This window comes from Orcinus orca, chromosome 13, assembly GCF_937001465.1.
Source record: "Orcinus orca chromosome 13, mOrcOrc1.1, whole genome shotgun sequence".
NCBI lineage: Eukaryota > Metazoa > Chordata > Mammalia > Artiodactyla > Delphinidae > Orcinus > Orcinus orca.
This window is the reverse complement of record NC_064571.1, coordinates 4,789,667-4,810,225: the sequence shown is the minus strand read 5'-3', so window position 1 is coordinate 4,810,225 and position 20,559 is coordinate 4,789,667. Positions and strand designations below refer to the sequence as shown.

The following is a 20,559-nucleotide window of genomic DNA, read 5'->3' as shown; positions in this document are numbered from 1 at the left end:
ACAAGCAACTATATGTTAATAAAAGGGACAACCTGGAAGAAATGGACAAATTCTTAGAAAAGTACAACATTCCAAGACTGAACCAGGAAGAAATAGAAAAAATGAACAGACCAATCACAAGCACTGAAATTGAAACTGTGATTAAAAATCTTCCAACAAACAAAACCCAGGACCAGATGGCTTCACAGGTGAATTCTATCAAACATTTAGAGAAGAGCTAACACCCATTCTTCTCAACCTCTTCCAAAAAATTGCAGAGGAAGAAACACTCCCAAACTCATTCTACGAGGCCACCATCACACTGATAACAAAACCAGACAAAGATGTCACAAAAAAGAAAACTACAGGCCAATATCACTGATGAACATAGATGCAAAAATCCTCAATAAAATACAAGCAAACAGAATGCAACAGCACATTAAAAGTATCATACACCATAGCCAAGTGTGGTTTATCCCAGGAATGCAAGGATTTGCAATATATGCAAATCAATCAATGTGATACACCATATTAACAAATTGAAGGATAAAAACCATGTGATAATGTCAACAGTTGCAGAAAAAGCTTATGACAAAATTCAACACCCATTTATGATAAAAACTCTCCAGAAAGTGGACATAGAGGGAACCTACCTCAACATAATAAAGGCCATATATGACAAACCCACAGCCAACATTGTTCTCAATGGTGAAAAACTGAAACCATTTCCTCTAAGATCAGGAACAAGACAAGCATGTCCACTCTCACCACTATTATTCAACATAGTTTTGGAAGTTTTAGCCACAGCAATCAGAGAAGAAAAAGAAATAAAAGGAATACAGATTGGAAAAGAAGAAGTAAAACTGTCACTGTTTGCAGATGACATGATACTATACATAGAGAATCCTAAAGATGCTACCAGAAAACTACTAGAGCTAATCAATGAATTTGGTAAAGTTGCAGGATAAAAAATTAATGCACAGAAATCTCTTGCATTCCTATACACTAAAAATGAAAAATCTTAAAGAGAAATTAAGGAAACACTCCCAATCACCACTTCAACAAAAAGTATAAAATACCCAGGAATAAACCTACCTAGGGAGACAAAAGATCTGTGTGCAGAAAACTACAACACTGATGAAAAAAATTAAAGACAGTACAAACAGAAGGAGAGATATACCGTGTTCTTGGATTGGAAGAATTAATATTGTGAAAATGACTGTATTACCCTAAGCAATCTACAGATTTAGTGTAATCCCTCTCAAACTACCAATGGCATTTTTCACAGAACTAGAAAAAAAATTTTTTCACAGTTTGTATGAAAACAAAGAGACCCCAAATAGCCAAAGCAATCTTGAGAAAGAAAAATGGAGTGGGAGGAATCAGGCTCCCTGACTTCAGACTATACTACAAAGCTACAGTAATCAAGACAGTATGGTACTGGCACAAAAATAGAAATATAGATCAATGGTACAAGATAGAATGCCTAGAGATAAACCCACACACATATGGTTACCTTATCTTTGTCAAAAGAGGGAAGAATATACAATGGAGAAAATACAGCCTCTTCAGTAAGTGGTGCTGGGAAAACTGGACGGCTACATGTAAAAGAATGAAATTAGAATACTTCCTAACACCATACACAAAAATAAACTCAAAATGGATTAAAGACCTAAATGTAAGGCCAGACACTATCAAACTCTTAGAGGAAAACATGGGTAGAACATTCTATGATGTAAATCACAGCAAGATCCTTTTTGACCTTCCCCCTAGAGTAATGGAAATTAAAAAAAAAATAATAATAAATGGGACCTAATGAAACTTAAAAGGTTTGCACAGCAAAGGGAACCATAAACAAGATGAAATGGCAACCCTCAAAATGGGAGAAAATATTTGCAAACAAAGCAATTGACAAAGGATTAATCTCCAAAATATACAAGGAGCTCATGCAGCTCAATATCAAAAAATCAAACAACCCAATACAAAAATGGACAGAAGACCTAAACAGACATTTCTCCAAAGAAGATATGCAGATTGTCAACAATCACATGAAAGGATGCTCAACATCACTAATCATTAGAGAAAGGCAAATCAAAAGCACAATGAGGTATCACCTCACACCGGTCAGAATGGCCATCAACAAAAATTCTACAAACAATAAATGCTGGAGAGGGTGTGGAGAAAAGGGAAACCTCCTGCACTGTTGGTGGGAATGTAAATTGATACAGCCACTATGAAGAACAGTATGGAGGTTCCTTAGAAAACTAAAAAGGGAACTGCCATATGACCCAGCAATCCCACTACTGGGCATATACCCTGAGAAAACCATAATTCTAAAAGATACATGCACCAAATGTTCGCTGCATTTGCAATAGCCAGGACATGGAAACCACCTAAGTGTCCATCGACAGATGAATGGATAAAGAAGATGTGGCACATATGTACAATGAAATATTACTCAGGCATAAAAAGAAATGAAATTGAGTTATTTGTAGTGAGGTAGATGGACCTAGAGTCTGTCATACAGAGTGAAGTAAGTCAGATAAAGAAAAACAAATACGGTGTGCTAACACATATATACGGAATCCAAAACAAAAATGGTTCTGAGGAACCTAGGGGCAGGACAGGAATAAAGATGCCGACATAGAGAATGGACTTGAGGACACAGGGAGGGGGAAGGGTTAGCTGGGAAGAAGTGAGAGTGGCATGGACATATATAAACTACAAAATGTAAACTAGATAGCTACTGGGAAGCAGCTGCATAGCACAGGGAGATCAGCTTGGTGCTTTGTGACCACCTAGAGGGGTGGGATAGGGAGGGTGGGAGGGAGGGAGATGCAAGAGGGAGGGGATATGGGTTTATATGTATACATATAGCTGATTCACTTTGTTATGCAGCAGAAACTAACAGAACAGTGTAAAGCAATTATACTCCAATAAAGATGTTAAAAAAAAAAAAAAAGAACTAGTATGGTCCATTGTCTGTATGGACTATGGTGACAGCATCGGTGTCATGGAACAGCATGGGTGAGCATCACCAACTAAACATCGATCATTGGATGCCAGGGTTCAGGCATGAGTAGGAAGTGATAAAATATAAAATAAGGACAGCAAGTGGGTGGCTTCTGGCGTTTTGGCAATATAGTATTTTCTTGATGAGGTGAAGGTGATATGCATATTTGATTTTTAATAATTCAGTAACTTTACACTTATACTCTATACTTTTTACCATAACTGTGTTATATTTTACAAATTAAAAAAAAATACCACCTAGAGTAAAGAAACTTAAAGTATACTGTTAGAAGTACAGTAATTTTTTTACATGTAGTAAATAGATCGAATTTATTAGGCTTTGAGGGCAAAATAAGATGAAATGTAAATTTATTTAATAGATTTTTGAATGCGTGTGGAGGCAGGATAAAGAGAAGAGAGAAAGGGTAGGGGTCACAAATGCTAAAGTAGAAATATCACTGGATTCGGAATTAGGAAACCAGAGTCACATCTCGTTCCTTCCTCTAAGGTGTGACCTTGGGCAAAGCACTTGATCTGTCTGAACCTCAGTGTTCTCATCTATAAGATGGGGATAATAGCTCTGCCCCTTTTCTGCCTTGTAGGAGTGTCTGAAAGATAAGAAGACTGAATGAGAATACGTGTGTGAAATACTTTGTAAACTTTGCTAAGTTTACTGAGAGTAGAAGCAGTATGTGTGCCCCGATATTGTGGGGAAATTGGTCTCAAGCTGGTGACGTTTGACAGCTTATTCCTGTCTCTGTACAATAGGCATCCTGGAAGATCATGTGTCCTTGTTCTCTCCATCCAGGGAGAGAATAATGTATAGTAGATGAACATTGACCTCAGGGGGACATTTTTGGTCATTGAAATATATTCAAGGCTCAGAAGCAAGGTGCCTTTGTTAAGCAGGTCACTTTGGTAGTGTTTTCATTGTGTGTTTACGAATTTGCTTGCACAGGCTCCACCCTCATCGTGGACTGCAATATAACAGACGCATGGGGTAACACAAACCCGCGCTGCTGGAAGGTCAATAATACATTGGTCGATGTTTACTACAAGGAATCTAAACGAATTCAAGAAGGAATCGAGTAGGTGTTTTGCTTTTCTGGCTTCCCTAAAACCTAGCAAGAATTTCTCCATCTAAATGATTTTGGTGCTGGTACTGCTTTATTTGAGGTGGCTTTCACTGTCTCTCCCCTCACTCCTTTTGGTTGTAGCTTTCAAAGCCCTTTTCAGTACTGTGGGGTCAAGCCTCTGGTTCAGAGAAGATGCTCATGTTATTAATCCTGCTTGGATCACAGAGAGAGGAGACAAAACAACAAAGTATGGCTTCAAGCAGCAAGATCGGTTTCTCTCCGCTACTCCTTTCAATGAGTCTCATCCCTATTTAGGAAGGCCATGGGCCTTCAAGGCTTAAATAGCAAAATGGCCACAACACGGGGATTCTTGGGAGAGACGATGCATGATCGTTAGCTAACGGAGTGGCGTAAACCCAATTTATGGTGGTTTAAGTGGAGTGGTATGAAACGAGACTGATGAAGCCAAAAGGCAGAAGAACTTGTGTTGGGCTTTGCAGTGGAGGTAGGTTAGGATGAGTGGAGAGGGATAGGGGAAGGCCCCTTTGGGCTGAGGATGGTGTCTCTAATTAAAAGGACTACACTTCTGCATCGCCGTCCAGAAGAAAATGCAAATTTGGTGTTACACAATCCATCACCTCATTGAGCCAGCAGGGTGTATTTAGGGTGAAATGATGGCCCCAAGTGTTCTCCAGGAAAGAACTTTATTCTCCAGACAAAAGCTTATAAAATATGTTGGTTAAATACAACTCATGTACATATTAATGACTGGCTCTTCTTTCGTAGAAACTACACTGTTTCTCAAGGACACATGTTTTACACAGTGAACATAACCTTCTTAGAAGTGAAAATGGAAGATTATGGCCGCCCTTTCACATGCCATGCTGGAGTGTCTGCAGCTTACGTTATACTAAAACTCCCAGGTAATACTCTAGGGGGATGCCTTCTGCTCAGTGTTACAGGTGGTGGCAAGGAAACACAAATGAAAGAGGAGTGACTTTAAATGTTTGGTGTGAGGCAGCAGAGTGGTATTAAATAGGGACACTCAATATGAAATCTAGATAAAAGCTGATACCCTGTCTGATCATGTTCTTGGGGTCAGGCTGTGGCTTCACTACAGTGTCATTAGAAAGCTCCCTATTAATATGCATTGAGATTTTATGCATCAGACCTCTAGAAAACAGAAGTATTCCTTTATTAAACCCGCTTGCTCAACTTTTATAATCATGTACTTGTGATTTTCAGCTTTTAGGTTGTTTATTATAAACCATGCGGTATAAAAATAAAGTGCTAATGTATATTTTTATCATGTAACTTTGTAAAGTTATCTGGAGAGGCTGAATTCTGATATTGGAGCAGGAAGGCTTCCAATTCCATGTGCGTACACAGATGGTGCACTTAACACTGTACAGAGTGTGTTGATTATCCATTGGAGGTGATGGAACCAGAGAGTAAATAGTGAAGGATGAAATCATAATCTCGAGAAAAACTTTCAATTCTTAAATGTATCGGGAAAGGTCATAGAAAGTCGTTTGGGATCACTTTCCCCCAATCAGTCATGTGCATCTCATCTCCCTCTATGGTACATCTGGGTGATTCTATCCTCAGAGCCACTCTTTCTATACACTCCTCTCTGATACTATCCCTTTTCCTCATGGTTTCAACTGTCATCCCTGTGTGCGTGAAAACAAATTCCACATCTCCAATGACATTTTCCCTTCCCATGTGGCACCTCTGCATTTCCAACTGCTTACTGGACAGATTTTGAACTTTCTATAAAGAGAGTTACATAGTAGGTTTTCTTTGATGTGTTGCTTCTCTTCTTAGGTTTACGGGGTTCACTGAGGCAACGGTGATGTAGCGTGTAGCAGAAGTTCATTCATTTTCAGTGCTGAATCCTGTTCCATTGAATAACTAGGTTACAGTGTATCCATTCTACTGTAACTATGTGGTCATTTGAGTTGTTTCCAGTTTGGGACTGTTAACAAATCATGATGCTATGGAAATTCTTGTGTGTTGGTCCTGGTGCTTATGTAGAAGCATTCCTTTGTGATACATCATTAGGAGTAAAATTGCTGGAGCGAGTGCCTCAGGGTCCACACCAGAGAAAAGAGGGGAACCTGATTGTGGGAAGCCTTGAAAATTGCACAAGGCCTGAACTGGTTATAACTGAAGTCTGCCCCAACCTAGACTGAGGAAGACCAGTGTCAATTTCTATGTCAATACTGCCTTATAGGTAATAACCACGTGGAAGCACTGTGTTCAGAAGGATTCTGAGGCAAAGTCCAGGCTCAGAGCAACTAATGATGTTATCAATTAACACCTGCTGATCGTACAGGAGAGGGGACATGTCCTTAATCTCCTTTGTTTTAGGTTAGTTAGGAAACCTACGCTTACTAAATTCATCTTTGTTCCTATCAACACTTATTTCATATCTCACATGCAATGTATATTTGGACATGTGCACTCTGTTTTGTTTTCCCTAAATTCTTAGGAACAAACCCTCTTAAATCCAAGCCTCTTGGGCTTCCCTGGTGGCGCAGTGGTTGAGAGTCCGCCTGCCGATGCAGGGGACCCGGGTTCGTGCCCCAGTCCGGGAAGATCCCACATGCCTCAGAGCGGCTGTGCCTGTGAGCCATGGCCGCTGAGCCTGCGCGTCCGGAGCCTGTGCTCCGCAACGGGAGAGGCCACAACAGTGAGAGGCCCGCGTACCGCAAAAAAAAAAAAAAAAAAAAAAAATCCAAGCCTCTTGTTGGTTTCCTTGGGACCTGAAGTAAGGTTACAACTTCTCCATTGGACTTCCTGATTTTTGTTGAAGACACCTTCAGATGTGAATCATATTTGGATTATCGGAAGCAGGCTCTCTAGAGAGTTGTTTGGGTTGGGTGTGCTCTTCTATGAATTTCCTTTAATCACTTGTTCTCAGCTACCATCTCAGTTTAAGGCTGGTGGTAGCCATGTGGACCCAAGAGGTAAATACCCCCTTAAATAGGGCCTTCAATAGGACACCTGATGTCTCAACAGAGAGTTTTCCATTTATTTCAGTTTCAAAGCCAATACTTCCTTTGAACTTATTCATTAACTTCCTGTTTGGAATTTCATTGTCTTTTAGCTCAATTATAGAGCAGAGGGTGTCGACACTCCTGAATGCAGCGAATGATCAACCCAAGAATTTCAGGCCAACGCTCCTGTTTACTTACCAGAGGCTTTTTGAATCTCATGAATATTGTGGCCATGGTCTTTTTATCATGACCATTTGTAATGCCAAGATCCCCGATGTGTACAGTAAAGGTCCCCAGGCACAGGTCTTCCCAAGGGGAGAGGTGGCACCGTTGCTCCAAGAGCTGGTAAAAAGCATAGAAGTGGGAGGTGGCAGTGGGAGGAGGTGATTCCATCCAACAGATAGAAGCTAGAGGTTCAAACACACAGTCAGGACCAAATGGGCATCAGCGTGCAGAGCAGATCCACTTGGCTATGCTGGGACTTAATCAATGGATTAATTTGGGAGACACAGAGTGTGTTTTTAGTTATTGTGCTTTATTATGCCATGTATTTGAAGACATACAAGCACGCATAGAGATTTCTTTGCAAAATGTTTGCAACGTGGTGTGGCCTAGGGCAGGTTGTGATCAGCTCTTTAGTAAGCTCCCCTCCCCCCTCCCGCCCACCCTCCTACACACACGCACTTTCCAGTGGGGACCGGAGGACCAGGGAGGGGGCCAATGAAGGAAGTGGTGGATGTGCGGTGGATTCTAAGAATGGGGAGGATTTCTCTTCCGCTTTCCCACTTCCTCTTTTCTAGTTCTCTCCTTCCTAGAGCCTCCTTCTTTGACAGCAGCGCTCTGGGCTGTGGTGAGGCAGAAAGCTGTGCTGTCCCTCCTTTCACATAGGTAGGAGCATGCTTTGAGGGGACTTGGAGTCGCAGAGAAACTGGTTCTTCTCCTTGGTCATCTCTTGCCCACTGCTTTTGCTTTAATTGCTTGGCAATGTGCTCACAAAAGAGAGCAGGGTGTAAACGCCCTTCCTGAGACCATGTCTTGCAGACAGGGGCCCAGCCTGGCCTCTGCTGGCCCAGAGGGGATGAGGTGGGAGTCTGGCTCTCGGCCAGTCTTATGAAGCCACGGAGATGGCTTCCAAGGGAGGCAACTGAAGGTTCTTTATTTATGACAGGGGTCCTGCTGCTCAAGTTTGAGTAACTGGGAAGGCGGTTATAACAGTAATATAATCAAGAACATGCAACAGAACCACCTGGGGAACTTTCCCAGTAAAGGTTCTCAGGCTCCACCTACGGAGAGTCTAGTGTTGAGTAAGGAGGACCTGGCCATGTGTGCTTTGATAGGTGAGCAGTCTTCCTGCGGTCAGAGCCATGCCACATCCACCGTCTGGAGCTGGGGGTCTGCAGAATTTCCCTCTCCAGATTCCCAAGAGCACATTTTCTTCCCCAAATTCAAGGTCAAGACCAAATTATTCTACTCCCCATACCTATTACTTAACTGTAAAGGAATAATTAAGTGTTCCCCTCTCTGCCATCTAATACCCATTTGGCGTATGTAATGGGACTTGTGTAAGTTAAGTGTATAATTGACTCTTTGTAGTATTATTATTTTATTATTTATGGGGTGTTTTTTTTTTTTTTTTTTTTGCTGTCATTTGTAGTTCCAGATTTTCGAGCTTACTTGATAGGAGGGCTTCTTGTTTTGACCAGCGCGGCGGTGTCTGCCATGTGTATCTACAACGTGTTTAAGATCGACGTTGTACTTTGGTATCGAAGTGCCTTGCATTCTGCAGGGCCCATAGAAGGTGAGTAGCCATTGAAACATGCATCGTCCTGGAATCTGCTCGTCCGCATAACCGTTGTAAATATACTTGACCATCTTTACTAGCTTGCCTTTCGTGTTGTCGGCAACTTTAGAGGAGAGCGTCTCCCTGGGGCTTCTCGTACTTTAGAGAAAGGATTTGCCCGTAGCCACCAGCACTGTACAATCGCATGAGGCTTGCAGGCTAGGAGTGACCTGGCAGATCGTCTTCTGGCTCCCAGTGCAACTGTTTTAGGAAGGTTCTCACGCCCAGGCAGAAGACAAACATTTCTCTTGGAGCAGCGTGAGCTCTGTCCACGGTACGTCTTCAACACAGCACACATGCATGCAGAATTTATGTCACAGAGAGCAAGGAGTTGCCTGTGTTTGCAGCTCCTTCTGGGCCTGCGCTGGGGGCCCAAAAAGATTTATCTCCAACTTTCAGGTTTGGAGAGAGACAGACCTGGGTTTGAATTTGAGTTCTCCACTTACTCCCTGTGTGATTTAGGTATTTAATTCTCTTCTCTTTCTTAGGTATAGGTGGAAAGAAGGGAGGGAGGGAGGAAGGGAAGAGGAGGGGAGGGGAGGGAAGGGGAGGGGAGGGGAGGGGAGGGAAGGGGAGGGGAGGGGAGGGGAGACGAGGGGAGGGGACCATGATCAGAGCCTGCCTCACAGAGTCCTGTAGGAATAGCAGAGTTGAAGCTCAGGAAAGCACTGAGGGTCCTGGGGTGCAGGGGGCTCCCATGTCTGAAGGTCCAAGGAAGCTGCCCCTGCTGCTCTGCCTGGGGGTTCACTTTGGCGCGGGGAGCCGCGTCCTGCCGGCACTAGTCACCGGAGAAGTGCCCGTGTGGTCCCAAATCTGAGGCTCCGGCATTTCCCAGCACTGTGCTGCTTTTTTTTTTTTTTTTTGCTGTACGCGGGCCTCTCACTGCTGTGGCCTCTCCCGTTACGGAGCACAGGCTCCGGACGCGCAGGCTCAGCGGCCATGGCTCACGGGCGCAGCCGCTCTGCGGCATGTGGGATCTTCCCGGACCAGGGCACGAACCCGTGTCCCCTGCATCGGCAGGCGGACTCTCCACCACTGCGCCACCAGGGAAGCCCCCCATCACTGTGCTTTTAACTCTGTGCTATTTTCTTTGTATCTCAGAATAGATGTGATCGATCAAGGCCTCGCGCAAAAGTAATGCATCTGCTTTAACGTGTCCTAAGTGGATAAAAAAGTCACACATGGCTGAGAGAGGTCTGTGCGGCTTTCCTGCACGGAGATACACAAACGCGTCCCTTTCAAGTCCATAGACTTGCAGTGTTGCTGGGAACTCAAGGAGGTGGGGTGGGTCCCAGCACGTTTTAGGAATCCCTATTATACAGAAGGGTGGTAGTCATACAAAGTGCCTGCTTGGCATATAAAACCACGTGTCTGTCCACGTGTTTGATAAACCGTAAGTATCCTAACTTGGAGTTTAAGTTAAATTTCAGAATTCAGAATTGGCGGCCCTTGAGCAACCTGGAAAGAACCAGACTCTGGTTTTGTTTTCTTTTTCTTTGACGGCGCAATTCACTTGTGGAAATCGGCGTTGCATGTCCAATGCAACCTGAAGCTCTTTCAGCGTTGCAGGCGCTGAGCTGGGCCATGGTCCCTGTAGAGCCTACTCTGCGTAAGCCCACCTCTGCCTGTGGTCCTCCTGCACCTGTTTGAGAAGACACCTCAGGGCAGCACGGCTGCTTGTCTTTTCTGACACAGAGATGCTTTGTTTGTTGACTGACAGGGGACTGCGTGGGTTCAGTGTTGTCCCCGGAACTCCCTCCCTGACCTACCGGGATCCCCGGAGCGTGAATGCCGAGTGTGTGGTGAAACCGCCACGAGTGAGGTCAAGTGTAGCAGGAAGAGAAAAAAGGAATTGTGCCTCACCCTAAGCAGGGGAAGCTGGACAGTTGATTGACTCAGGGAGCCCCACCCTCTGCTCAGACCGGGCTGCTGCCCAGATTTGGTACCGGCGGGCTGAGGATTTGGAGATGGGAACCTACAGTCAGCCAGCGGTCTTCTTGCTTTTAAGTCAGAAAAGTACACGCACCCTTGGTGATTAAATTTCCTCCAGCTCAGGCTCTGAGAACTGCACTGTGAGTCCTCTTTGAGTGTGACTTCAACAGTGAGTTAGTGATGAGACGTTGAGATGAGTCCCAGATGCTGTTTCCAGTTTTGTGTCCCTTGAGGATATTTTCTGGTTAGTTGAGAATATGTGGAGTAATGGACAACAAATACAAGTGAGGGAGAGAGAGAACATGTGTCCTTCTCGTGATAAGTTGTTTATTCCAACCAGATTTGTCAAGCCGCAGCTGTGATTAATAGTGAGGTGTGTATAACTCACAGTTTTATTGAGTCATGGACAGGCCTGGCTAAGTCCAGGAGCTCTGTGTATTGTCTGTTAACTCACAGGAGGGAGTTTAAAAATTCTTATCCCACGTGTGCCTGTGTGTACACAGATATAAGGATTTGTTTACAAATCTACGTGAGAGACGTGTCTATGCCTCACCTTATTCCAAATAGGTTTGTGGGGAATGCACCTGTAGAACAGATGATTAAAAACAAAAACAAGGGCTTCCCTGGTGGCTCAGTGGTTGGGAATCCTCCTGCCAATGCAGGGGACACGGGTTCGAGCCCTGGTCCAGGAAGATCCCACATGCCGCATAGCAACTGAGCCCGCGAGCCACAACTACTGAGCCCGCGTGCCACAGCTACTGAAGGCCATGTGCCTAGAGCCCATGCTCGGCAACAAGAGAAGCCACCGCAATGAGAAGCCCGCGCAACACAGCGAAGAGTAGCCCCCCGCTCGCCGCAACTAGAGAAAAGCCTGCGCGCAGCAACGAAGACCCAACGCAGCCAAAAATAAATTAAATTAAAAACAAAAACAAAACAGGTACAGTGAACAAAGGGTAGAATGATAACATAAGCAGGGCAGGGGACAGTTAATGACCCACCTTGGATGGTTTTTAAAGATGCTCTTGCTTTAAAAGTGAAGGCAAAGCCATGACAAGGTTCATGGCACTGTTTACACAAACTTTTCATTCGCTCAGGAGAGCACATGGCTTTTTCTGGGCCAATTCCTCAGGAAAATTGTTTTGTAGTGAGATCTTGTTTTTAAAGCACGTGATGTAATGAACTTTGCTTGCAACAAAATTCCCATGGTAAATGTAAAAGCATGTTTAATGTGCCTTTTCTCCCGGTGTCTTCATGCTAGGGCAAAAATGCCAAAAACTCATGCAATTCAGTTAGCGCACTTACCTGAAGGTCAAATTGATTCCCTCTGATTTTTCCACGGGACCAGTTTGATCAGGTTTAAAATTTAGCAACATCGTATTGAGAGAAGTAGGGAATCAAATCATCTTTAGGCAACTTTCATAAACATTAAGTTGTGCAAACAAATGACTGTATTTTTGCCAACAGCCAATGAGGGTGTACACAGATGCTTTAACATCAAAAGTAGGGATGAATCTCCTTAGAAAATGAAAGGAACTTCACCAGAACCTGGGTGCCCTGTTTCCCCACCATTCCACAGAGAGAGCAGGGCCCACTTTCCTTAGGAAACTCACTAGTAGGTCTGTGTCTCTGTAATTTTCTTGATGATGTAGACAGTTGCGGGGAGTGGTCCCCCTCATTGTTATTTGTTGCTATTCATTGTTATTTCCCCAATTCCAGCCCAGTTACTGTGGCTGGGAATCAAATTACCTCAAAACTTTATGGCATAAGACCACCACTTATTTTGCTTATAGATTCTGTGGGTCAGGAGTGCGGACGGGCAAAGCGGAGGTGGCCTGTCTCAGCCCCGTGATGCCTGGGGCTTCAGCTGGAAGACAAGCAGCTGATTTGGGCTGTTGACTGGTGGCCTGGGCTCCTCTCCAAGTAATCGCTCAATGGGGGCTACTACACTGGGCTTCCTCACAGCGTGCGATGGCTTCCAAGGGCTGGTGTTTCAAGAACAGCAGAGCGAGGTAGAAGCCATTATTTTTTTGATGACTCAGACCCTGAATTTCTAGTATCAATTCTACCTTGTTCACTTGTCAAGGCAGCCGCAGAGTCTTACCCAATTCTAAGGAAGGCGAAATAGATTCTGCCTCTTTGTGGGGTGTGGCAAAGTGCAGAGAGAACATATGGGACTGGAAATACTGCTGGGGCTATTTTTGGAAACTACCATCTGACACGGTTGCACAGGATGAATCAGGGATGAGCTTTGTGAAGCTTCCTTCTCCTAATTTAATCAATCGAGCCTGTGTAATGAAGCCTCTATAAAACCTGGAAGGACAGACTCTGGAGAACTTCTGGGCTGGTGAGCAGGTAGAGTTTGGGGAGAGTGGTGCCCCCCAGAGAGGGCACGGATGCTCTATCCCCTTCTCCATCCGTTGCCCTGTATATCTCCTCATCTGGCTGTTGATTTCATACCCTTTAAAATCCTTATATAATAAGTCAGTGGTCTAGTAAGTAACATGTTTCTCTGAGTCTGTTCTAGCAAATTAATCGAACCCAGGGAGGGGGTCGTGGGAATCTGGTTTATAGCCAATTGGTCCGGAGTACAGGTAACACCCTGGACTCGCTACTGGTATCCTGAATTAGTGTTACCAAACTCGCTCGAAAGCCAATACTCGAGAGACAAGGGTTGGGTGGAAAAGGAAATGTTGCTTTATTCAGGAGGCCGGCAACCAGGGGAGAAGGAGGACTGGTGTCCCAGAACCAACTCCAAAGATTCTGCGCGGCCATGAAAGTGTTAAAGGGAAAAGGGGAAATAATCTCAGTTAATCACTGAGAAAGGGGGTCAGATTCTTCACCATCTCCCACTGCTCGCAGGCTTGTTGACTTCTCATGATCTTTCTTTAGATGCTATCTTGTGCACGCAGTCTGCTTGTGAGATTACTGAAGGAGAAGCTGGGGAAGAGATGTAGTCATCTGTTAATTATTTATTCTTCATTTCTACTTCTAAGAAAAGAATCAACAGGTTAGGCGAGGCCTTGTGTGATCAAAAGATTCGAAAGGTGTGCTTTGGCCAGAGGTTAGTTAAGCATGGAGGCACCTGGCGTAAAGGTTAAGTTAAAATATAGCTTTGCTAGAGCGACAGGACAAAAGGGCCTCCTGCAAAGAGATGCTTCCTTCAAGGAGCTGCTTACATTGGGGTGGGTCGGGGGGAGTCGTTGGAACCTCCAGTTTGGAGCGCCTTGGTCAGAAACACAGGTAACAACTGGGCGTCTGAAGTGGAATGTGATCTTGTGGGACTGAGCCCTTTCCCTGGGCAATCTGATTCTATCTCTGGGTGGAAAGTGTCAGAATGGAGTTGAATTCTTAGACACCCTGCTGGCATCCAAGAATTGCTTGTTGGTGTGGGGAAACCTCCACACACACATATTGCAATTGGGTCTGGGAACCCTCTTCAGGGACCCAATCATAAAGGGGCCCTCACACTTTCCTGAGTTTTACTTCCAGGAGCCTGACCAAGCTCTGATGGTAAATATCAGAGAAAAATTCCTTTATGTGCTTCCAGCAGGGAGAGGGGAAAGGGGAGAGGGAGAGGGGAAAAAGACACCAGAGCATTCTGTTCTTAAGAAGGACTGCCCTCAGGATACACTAGTTAATGAGAGCCTAACCTGCTGGGGTTTTATCAGGGGCCTGACTGGCGTGAGCAAAGGGAAATAACAAACTCCAGCCCTCTCTAGCCATCCTGCCCAACCTAAGGGCGGAGAAAACACTGAGAAACATTTGTGAATTTCATAGTCCAGAGGCATAGGCTCACTAAAAGACTGAGATCTAATCATAGGACTAGAGAATACTTCCCCTCTTTCCGTTCCTCACCACATGTTGCTAAAGACCTACTTAGAGCAATTCCTTTTACCTGGTAGATCACATCCAGCTATCAAGAAAAACTATAAGGCCTATTAGAGGACAGAAAACCCCCCCACAATTTGAAGAGACAGAGCAAGCATTAGAACTAGATATGGTGGGGATGTTGGAATTATCATACTGTGAATTTAAAACAACTATGATTACTATGCTTAGGACTCTAAAGGATAAAGTAGACAGCATGCAAGAACAGATGGGCAATGTAAACAGATGGGAATAGTAAGAAATAACCAAAAAGAAATGCTAGGGGAGAACAAACAAAAATGAAGAATGCTTCTGATGGGCTTATTACCAGACCAGACACTGCTAAGAAAAGAATCTCTGGGCTTGAGGATACCTCAGTAGAAACCTCCAAAACTGAAAAGCAAAGACCGGAAAAAATAAAAAAACAGAACAAAATATCCAATGACTATGAGACAACTACAAAGAGTGTAACATACATATAATGGGAATACCAGTAGGAGAAGAAAGAGAGGAACAGAGATATTTCAAACACTAATTACTGAGAATTTCTCCAAATTCATGTCAGATACCAAACCACAGATCCAGGAAGCTCAGAGCACTCCAATTAGGATAAATACCAAAGACAAACAAACAAAACTACACCTAGGCATATCATTTTCAAACTACAGAATAAAAAATTCTGAATGAAGCCAGGGGAAAAAGACACCTTACCTCTAGAGAAACAAAGATGAATTACATTCAACTTATCCTCAAACAACCATGCCTGAAAGAAGAGATTGGAGTGAAAATTTAAAGTGTGGAAAGAATGAGATGCAGTGCTTGGCAATGAGTCAGCCAACTGGGCCCCCGGAAGTCATTGAACCCAAGGAAAAAGACACCATGATAGCAACTCAGATGTTCACTTTGTTCACATAATTTGGTAGGAATAGTTTCACGAGCTTGTCCCATTTCCTTTTCAGATGGGAAGCTGTATGATGCATACGTCTTGTACCCCAAGCCTCAAAGAGAAAGCCACAGCCATGATGTGGACACTCTGGTGTTGAAGATTCTCCCCGAGGTGCTGGAGAGGCAGTGTGGATACAAGTTATTTATATTTGGCAGGGATGACCTTCCTGGACAAGGTATGTTTTAAATGAGGTATAAAAATAAGAAATGAATAAAATAGAAAGGAACTGAAATTCCCTGATGGTCCAGTGGTTAGGACTACGTGCTTCCACTGCAGAGGGCACAGGTTTGATCCCTGGTCGGGGAACTAATACCCGCATGCTGCAATGCAGCCAAAAAAAAAAAAAAAAAAAAGGAAAGGAACCTCTCTCTTTTTGACTTTACAAACAGAAGGAGCTATGCTTGCCTTTCCCACAGAACCACAGGGAGCCTTTCACTCCCCTGCCCACAGCCCCAGAGCTGAGGAGGTAGGACCAGGCTCTCTTCTCTCATTAGGTTCATCCCTACAACAGGATAACGGGGATTCCTGGTTGAAATCATGTGACTTTCACTTTGGGTAAGGATATGGTTGACCCATTTGTATGAACCGCTGGATGATGACATACACAGCGTTGGCCAAGAGACGAAAAAGGGACAACTGGTCATTCGCTGTCACATCCTTGAGACTGACCGCTGAGTATTTTCTGTCAATTTGAATTTGTAAAAGAGCTCATGTTTAAGGCTGGTTTTATAAACTTCAACTCTCTCCAGCCCTGCCCTACCTAAATAAAATAGAAGTTATTTATTTCCCCCTTTTAATAGGAGAGTAGCTTTGGGAAATGCAGTTAACATCACTGAACCTCAGTTGTCTCGTCTGTCAAATGGGGTTGAGAATGCTTCCCTGACTCAGTTGAGAGAATTAAATGAGGTAAAACCTGAGTAGGGACCAGTATGGAGCTTAGCACATATTAGATACTCAACAGATGAAAACATCCGTCTTATCCTATACCTTCTCTTTCTTAGACGGTGATACAGTAAACAGCTGATATTTGAAATATCACCAGGAAACCAAGATTACTACTTAGTGGCCTGTTCTGGGTCATTTTAAAAGGTTTCTAAGAACTTTGGATTTGTAGGCTGCTCCTATCCATAGCTTATCACATCTTTTCAAGTTATGAAATCATCCTCCATGAGGAAATGAAAATGTGATCCAGTGCTTGTTATAAACCTGCAGAAGAGCTCTCATTTCATAAGCATATCAATATTTATTCATTCATTCACTTCTTCAACAAATATTTATTGAGCACCTGCTGTGTGCCAGGTAATGTTGTAGGCACTAGAAATATTAAAATAAACCAAAGAGAAGAAGGAAGTGCTCTTGGGGTGGTTACAGTCTATTCTTATATCGTAAGCATAAGGAGGATATAAAACTTGGCCTTTGTTTTCAAAAGAGACCAAGTTTTATCCGTAGTTGGATATTTCAAGAACTTTCCCCTCCCCTTCCCAAGAAATCATTAGGATATGTTATTTGGTTTCAAGTTAGTCTTTTAAGTCCTGGTCATTTAAATAGCTATGAAGCACAAGAGGAAAACACAAATAAAGATTAGTACAACATTTGAGCTAACTACATGTGTCCTATCCTTTAAAAGTCTGTTGCTTTTTAAAAAGTATTTATCCTCTAATATATACTAGACCTTTAGCTGAGTTTGGAGATACAAAGTTAGACATGATAAGATCCTTGTTCTGAGTAGTGCATGGTCTGTGGCTCTTTTCATCATGAGATGTCCTGCATCTTCTTTCTTTATTTCCAGCTGTGGTCAATGTCACTGATGAAAATATTAGGCTGTGCAGAAGACTGATCATCATCATAGTTCCCGAAGCGCTGAGCCTTGACCTATTAAGGAACATGTCAGAAGAACAAATCGCAGTCTACAATGTTCTCATCCAGGATGGGATAAAGGTCATTCTGATTGAACTGGAGAAGGTCAAGGACTATACAACCTTGCCAGAGTCCATTCAGTACATCAAACAGAAGCATGGGGCCATCCAGTGGAGTGGGGACTTCACAGAGCAGTCACAGTGTGCAAAGACCAAGTTCTGGAAAAAAGTGAGGTATCACATGCCACCCAAAAGGTGGCCACCTTCTCCTCCCGTCCAGCTGCTAAAGCACACGCCCTTCGACCTCATGGACAGCAAGCGGGAGGCCAACGTGGGGTTCATCACCCCGTGATGGAGAGTTGGTTGTCATGTGGTGGCTCACACTTAAATTAGGATGCATTGCATTTGGGCCATTCGCTTGAGGCTTACGGCTGTGTACTCGTGGAAAGGACTGTGTTTATTTGCTCATTTTGGTCAGAGCTGCTTCTTTAGGGAAAGACATTACCTCTCCCGAAGCCCTCGTTAACTGACTGGCGCTGAACACTCTTGAACACTGATGAGCCTGGAGCATTAGCGTTTGAGCCCCTGGGGATGGGACGTGGAGGGTTGTAGAGCGACAGTTCAGATGTCAGGTGGTTTGGCATGTGGTGTGGCCCTGGTGGGGCTGGGTAGCCAGGATACAGGAGGGCAGTGTGGGCTTGGGTAGGGCTAGCAAAGGTAATGGCCCTCACTCTTCATGCCTGACCAGTTGTGCAAGGCCCTTGTCCTCAGGGAATATTTGCTGTGTCTCTGAGCCCCTCACTCCTCAAATGCAAATAAATACCTGTGACCCCGCAGTCTGAGCACCTTGGCACTGGAAGCAACTTTGGGGTCCCCTGTGGGGACCAACTCTGGTGCCACTGAGATTGCCCGTGAATCACCCTGCTGGTGGGCCCCATGCTTTGAAAGGCTTTACCTGTCAGACCCAAATAAGTAATAACTCACTTATTTTTCCAGCTGGCCTACGTCAGCCAGAATTCTGAGCCACATATGATAGATGCAGTTACCACACCAAGAGGATGTACTTCTAATCCAAGCAAACAAAAGCCGTCTTTCAGTTAGCCAGCACACTCTCATCACAGGTCAGTTTATGATTTAACAAGTCACAAAGATTTCTGACACTAAAATTGAGCTGTAAACTCTTATCATTACTTTCAAAGACCCAAACTGTTGGAGCTTAGATATAGTCCAACTCTCTTATTCTGTGGTTGACAACAACAGCATTCAAAGGTGGCTGCTGTGGTGAGAATGTTCCTGTCCGCAAAATTCGTATGTTGGAATCCTAACACCCAACGTCATGCTTTAGGAGGTGAGGCCTTGGGAGGTGATTAGGTCCTGAGGGAGGAGCCCTCATGGATGGGATTGGTGTTCTTTTTTTTAACACCTTTATTGGAGTATAATTGCTTTACAAGGTTGTGTTAGTTTCTGCTGTATAACAAAGTGAATCAGCTATACGTATACATATGTCTCCTCCGTCTTGAGTCTCCCGAAGCACTTTGAAAAGCCAGGTGAGGGAGGGGTGTGGCAGGGGCTGTGATCAGCTGTGCACAATTCTCTGATTAGCTGATGGTAAGGTAGCAGGGTGGTGTCACAGGGGTTAACACTATCAGGCTTGGGACTTCCCCGGTGGTCCAGTGGTTAAGACTCCGTGCTCCCAATGCAGGGGGGCCAGGTTCGATCCCTGATCAGGGAACTAGATCCACATGCCGCAACTAAGACCCTGAACGTCCAAATAAATAAATATTTAAAAACAAAACAGAACGAAACATTATCAGTCCTTAGGCTCCAGGAGGCCTGGGGCTATGTGCTCACAGTCATCAGTTCACATCTTTCATTTGTTGGAGAGGGGGAGGTTTTTTACATCTGTAACAACAACTGAGGAAATGTGCCTCAGACACTGTTACCTGGGTACTTCAGAGAGGAGCTACGGCGGAGGATATGATGGCGGGGGAGGTCTGTCCTGGGAAGGCCCCATGGGGTCCTGCTCGGTTACAGTGAGAGGTGAATAGGTCAGAGTGAAGGTGAAATACAGGTGCTGCGCCCCTCATTATCTTTTGGTTCACCTTCCTGTAATGACTGAGCTGGCCACAAAACCCACTTCCTTTGGTCTCCCACCTCAAACGCCGTGAGTCTGCCCATGAGAAAGGGCAGGGTGAAGGCTGAGTCACATCATTTAAAGGGTCCAGGAAGGGCTGGTCTTTTCCCAAAAGACTGAGATGCAGATACACACGTGTAAGTGCTTGGCACGCTCTGTGGTTCCACGAGGCACTGTCTGACTAATGTGGGGAGTGGGCAGCGGAGCCCCTGTCCCTTCGTGCCTCCTGCCATCCCCCATGCCCCCCCGCACAGTGACTCACAAGGCTTCCTGCTGTGTCCCAGGCCGCTGACCTTTCCTCAGCTCTCCATCCTGCTTCACGTTTATAAACTTTCCTCCAACACTCATTTGTGTGGTTGATTTATCCAGGACTGTGTCTGGAAAGTTAAGAAAGTGGATAATGCCTCCCTGGTTTCCTTTTTAGAGACTATTCTATAGACGACAAAGCCACAACATCTGGAATAAGTGACGGGCTGGGTCGGGTGGTGACCCGGGCTCTCAGAGCGGCAGGACATTGGGCCTGAACTGCTGGAAGCCACAGATCTCAACAGGAATTCTTCTGGGGTCCTTCAAGGAGGGAAACTCTGAGTGCGTCCATCCCTTCTCTCTTGCCGAACCCAGGCAGCTTCTAAGGGAGGCTGACGTTGTCGTAGTGAAACTGAACCCTTGTCCCGTCCTCTTCCTCCTCTGAGAGGAAGGGGAAAGCAGACCTTGTAGCCCTGGGTCTTGTCCTGAGTCACCTCTCCCCAAAGGCTCTTTTATTGGTATTACTATTTTTTAACTCAAATCCACAAAATCGAGAAAGCCAACACAATGCCTGCCCGTGAGTGGTAAAGGGAAGTGCGGAACCCATAATCTGCATGTTTGCCGGCACAAAACCAATCCATTTAGGTAGGTGTTTCAGTAATGTGTCTA

General features: G+C 44.5%; 1 protein-coding gene across 8 annotated transcripts in view; it reads left to right on the top strand.

Annotated features, from left to right (window-relative positions):
* Positions 1–18,346, top strand: part of IL1RL2 (interleukin 1 receptor like 2) — a 47,982-nt gene extending 29,636 nt beyond the window's left edge. For 6 of the 8 annotated variants that reach the window (XM_033401710.2, XM_033401711.2, XM_033401708.2 and 3 more), the window contains 5 exons: positions 3,950–4,079; positions 4,854–4,990; positions 8,724–8,867; positions 15,668–15,829; positions 17,444–18,346. In XM_033401710.2, coding sequence (XP_033257601.1) covers positions 3,950–4,079; positions 4,854–4,990; positions 8,724–8,867; positions 15,668–15,829; positions 17,444–17,862 — 992 coding nt within the window. In that variant the 3' untranslated portion in view covers positions 17,863–18,346. Of the gene's footprint in view, positions 1–3,949; positions 4,080–4,853; positions 4,991–8,723; positions 8,868–15,667; positions 15,830–16,148; positions 16,210–17,443 lie in introns of all 8 variants that reach the window. The other 2 variants (XM_033401714.2, XM_033401713.2) reach the window with 2 other exon arrangements.
* The last annotated feature ends 2,213 nt before the right edge of the window (positions 18,347–20,559 follow it).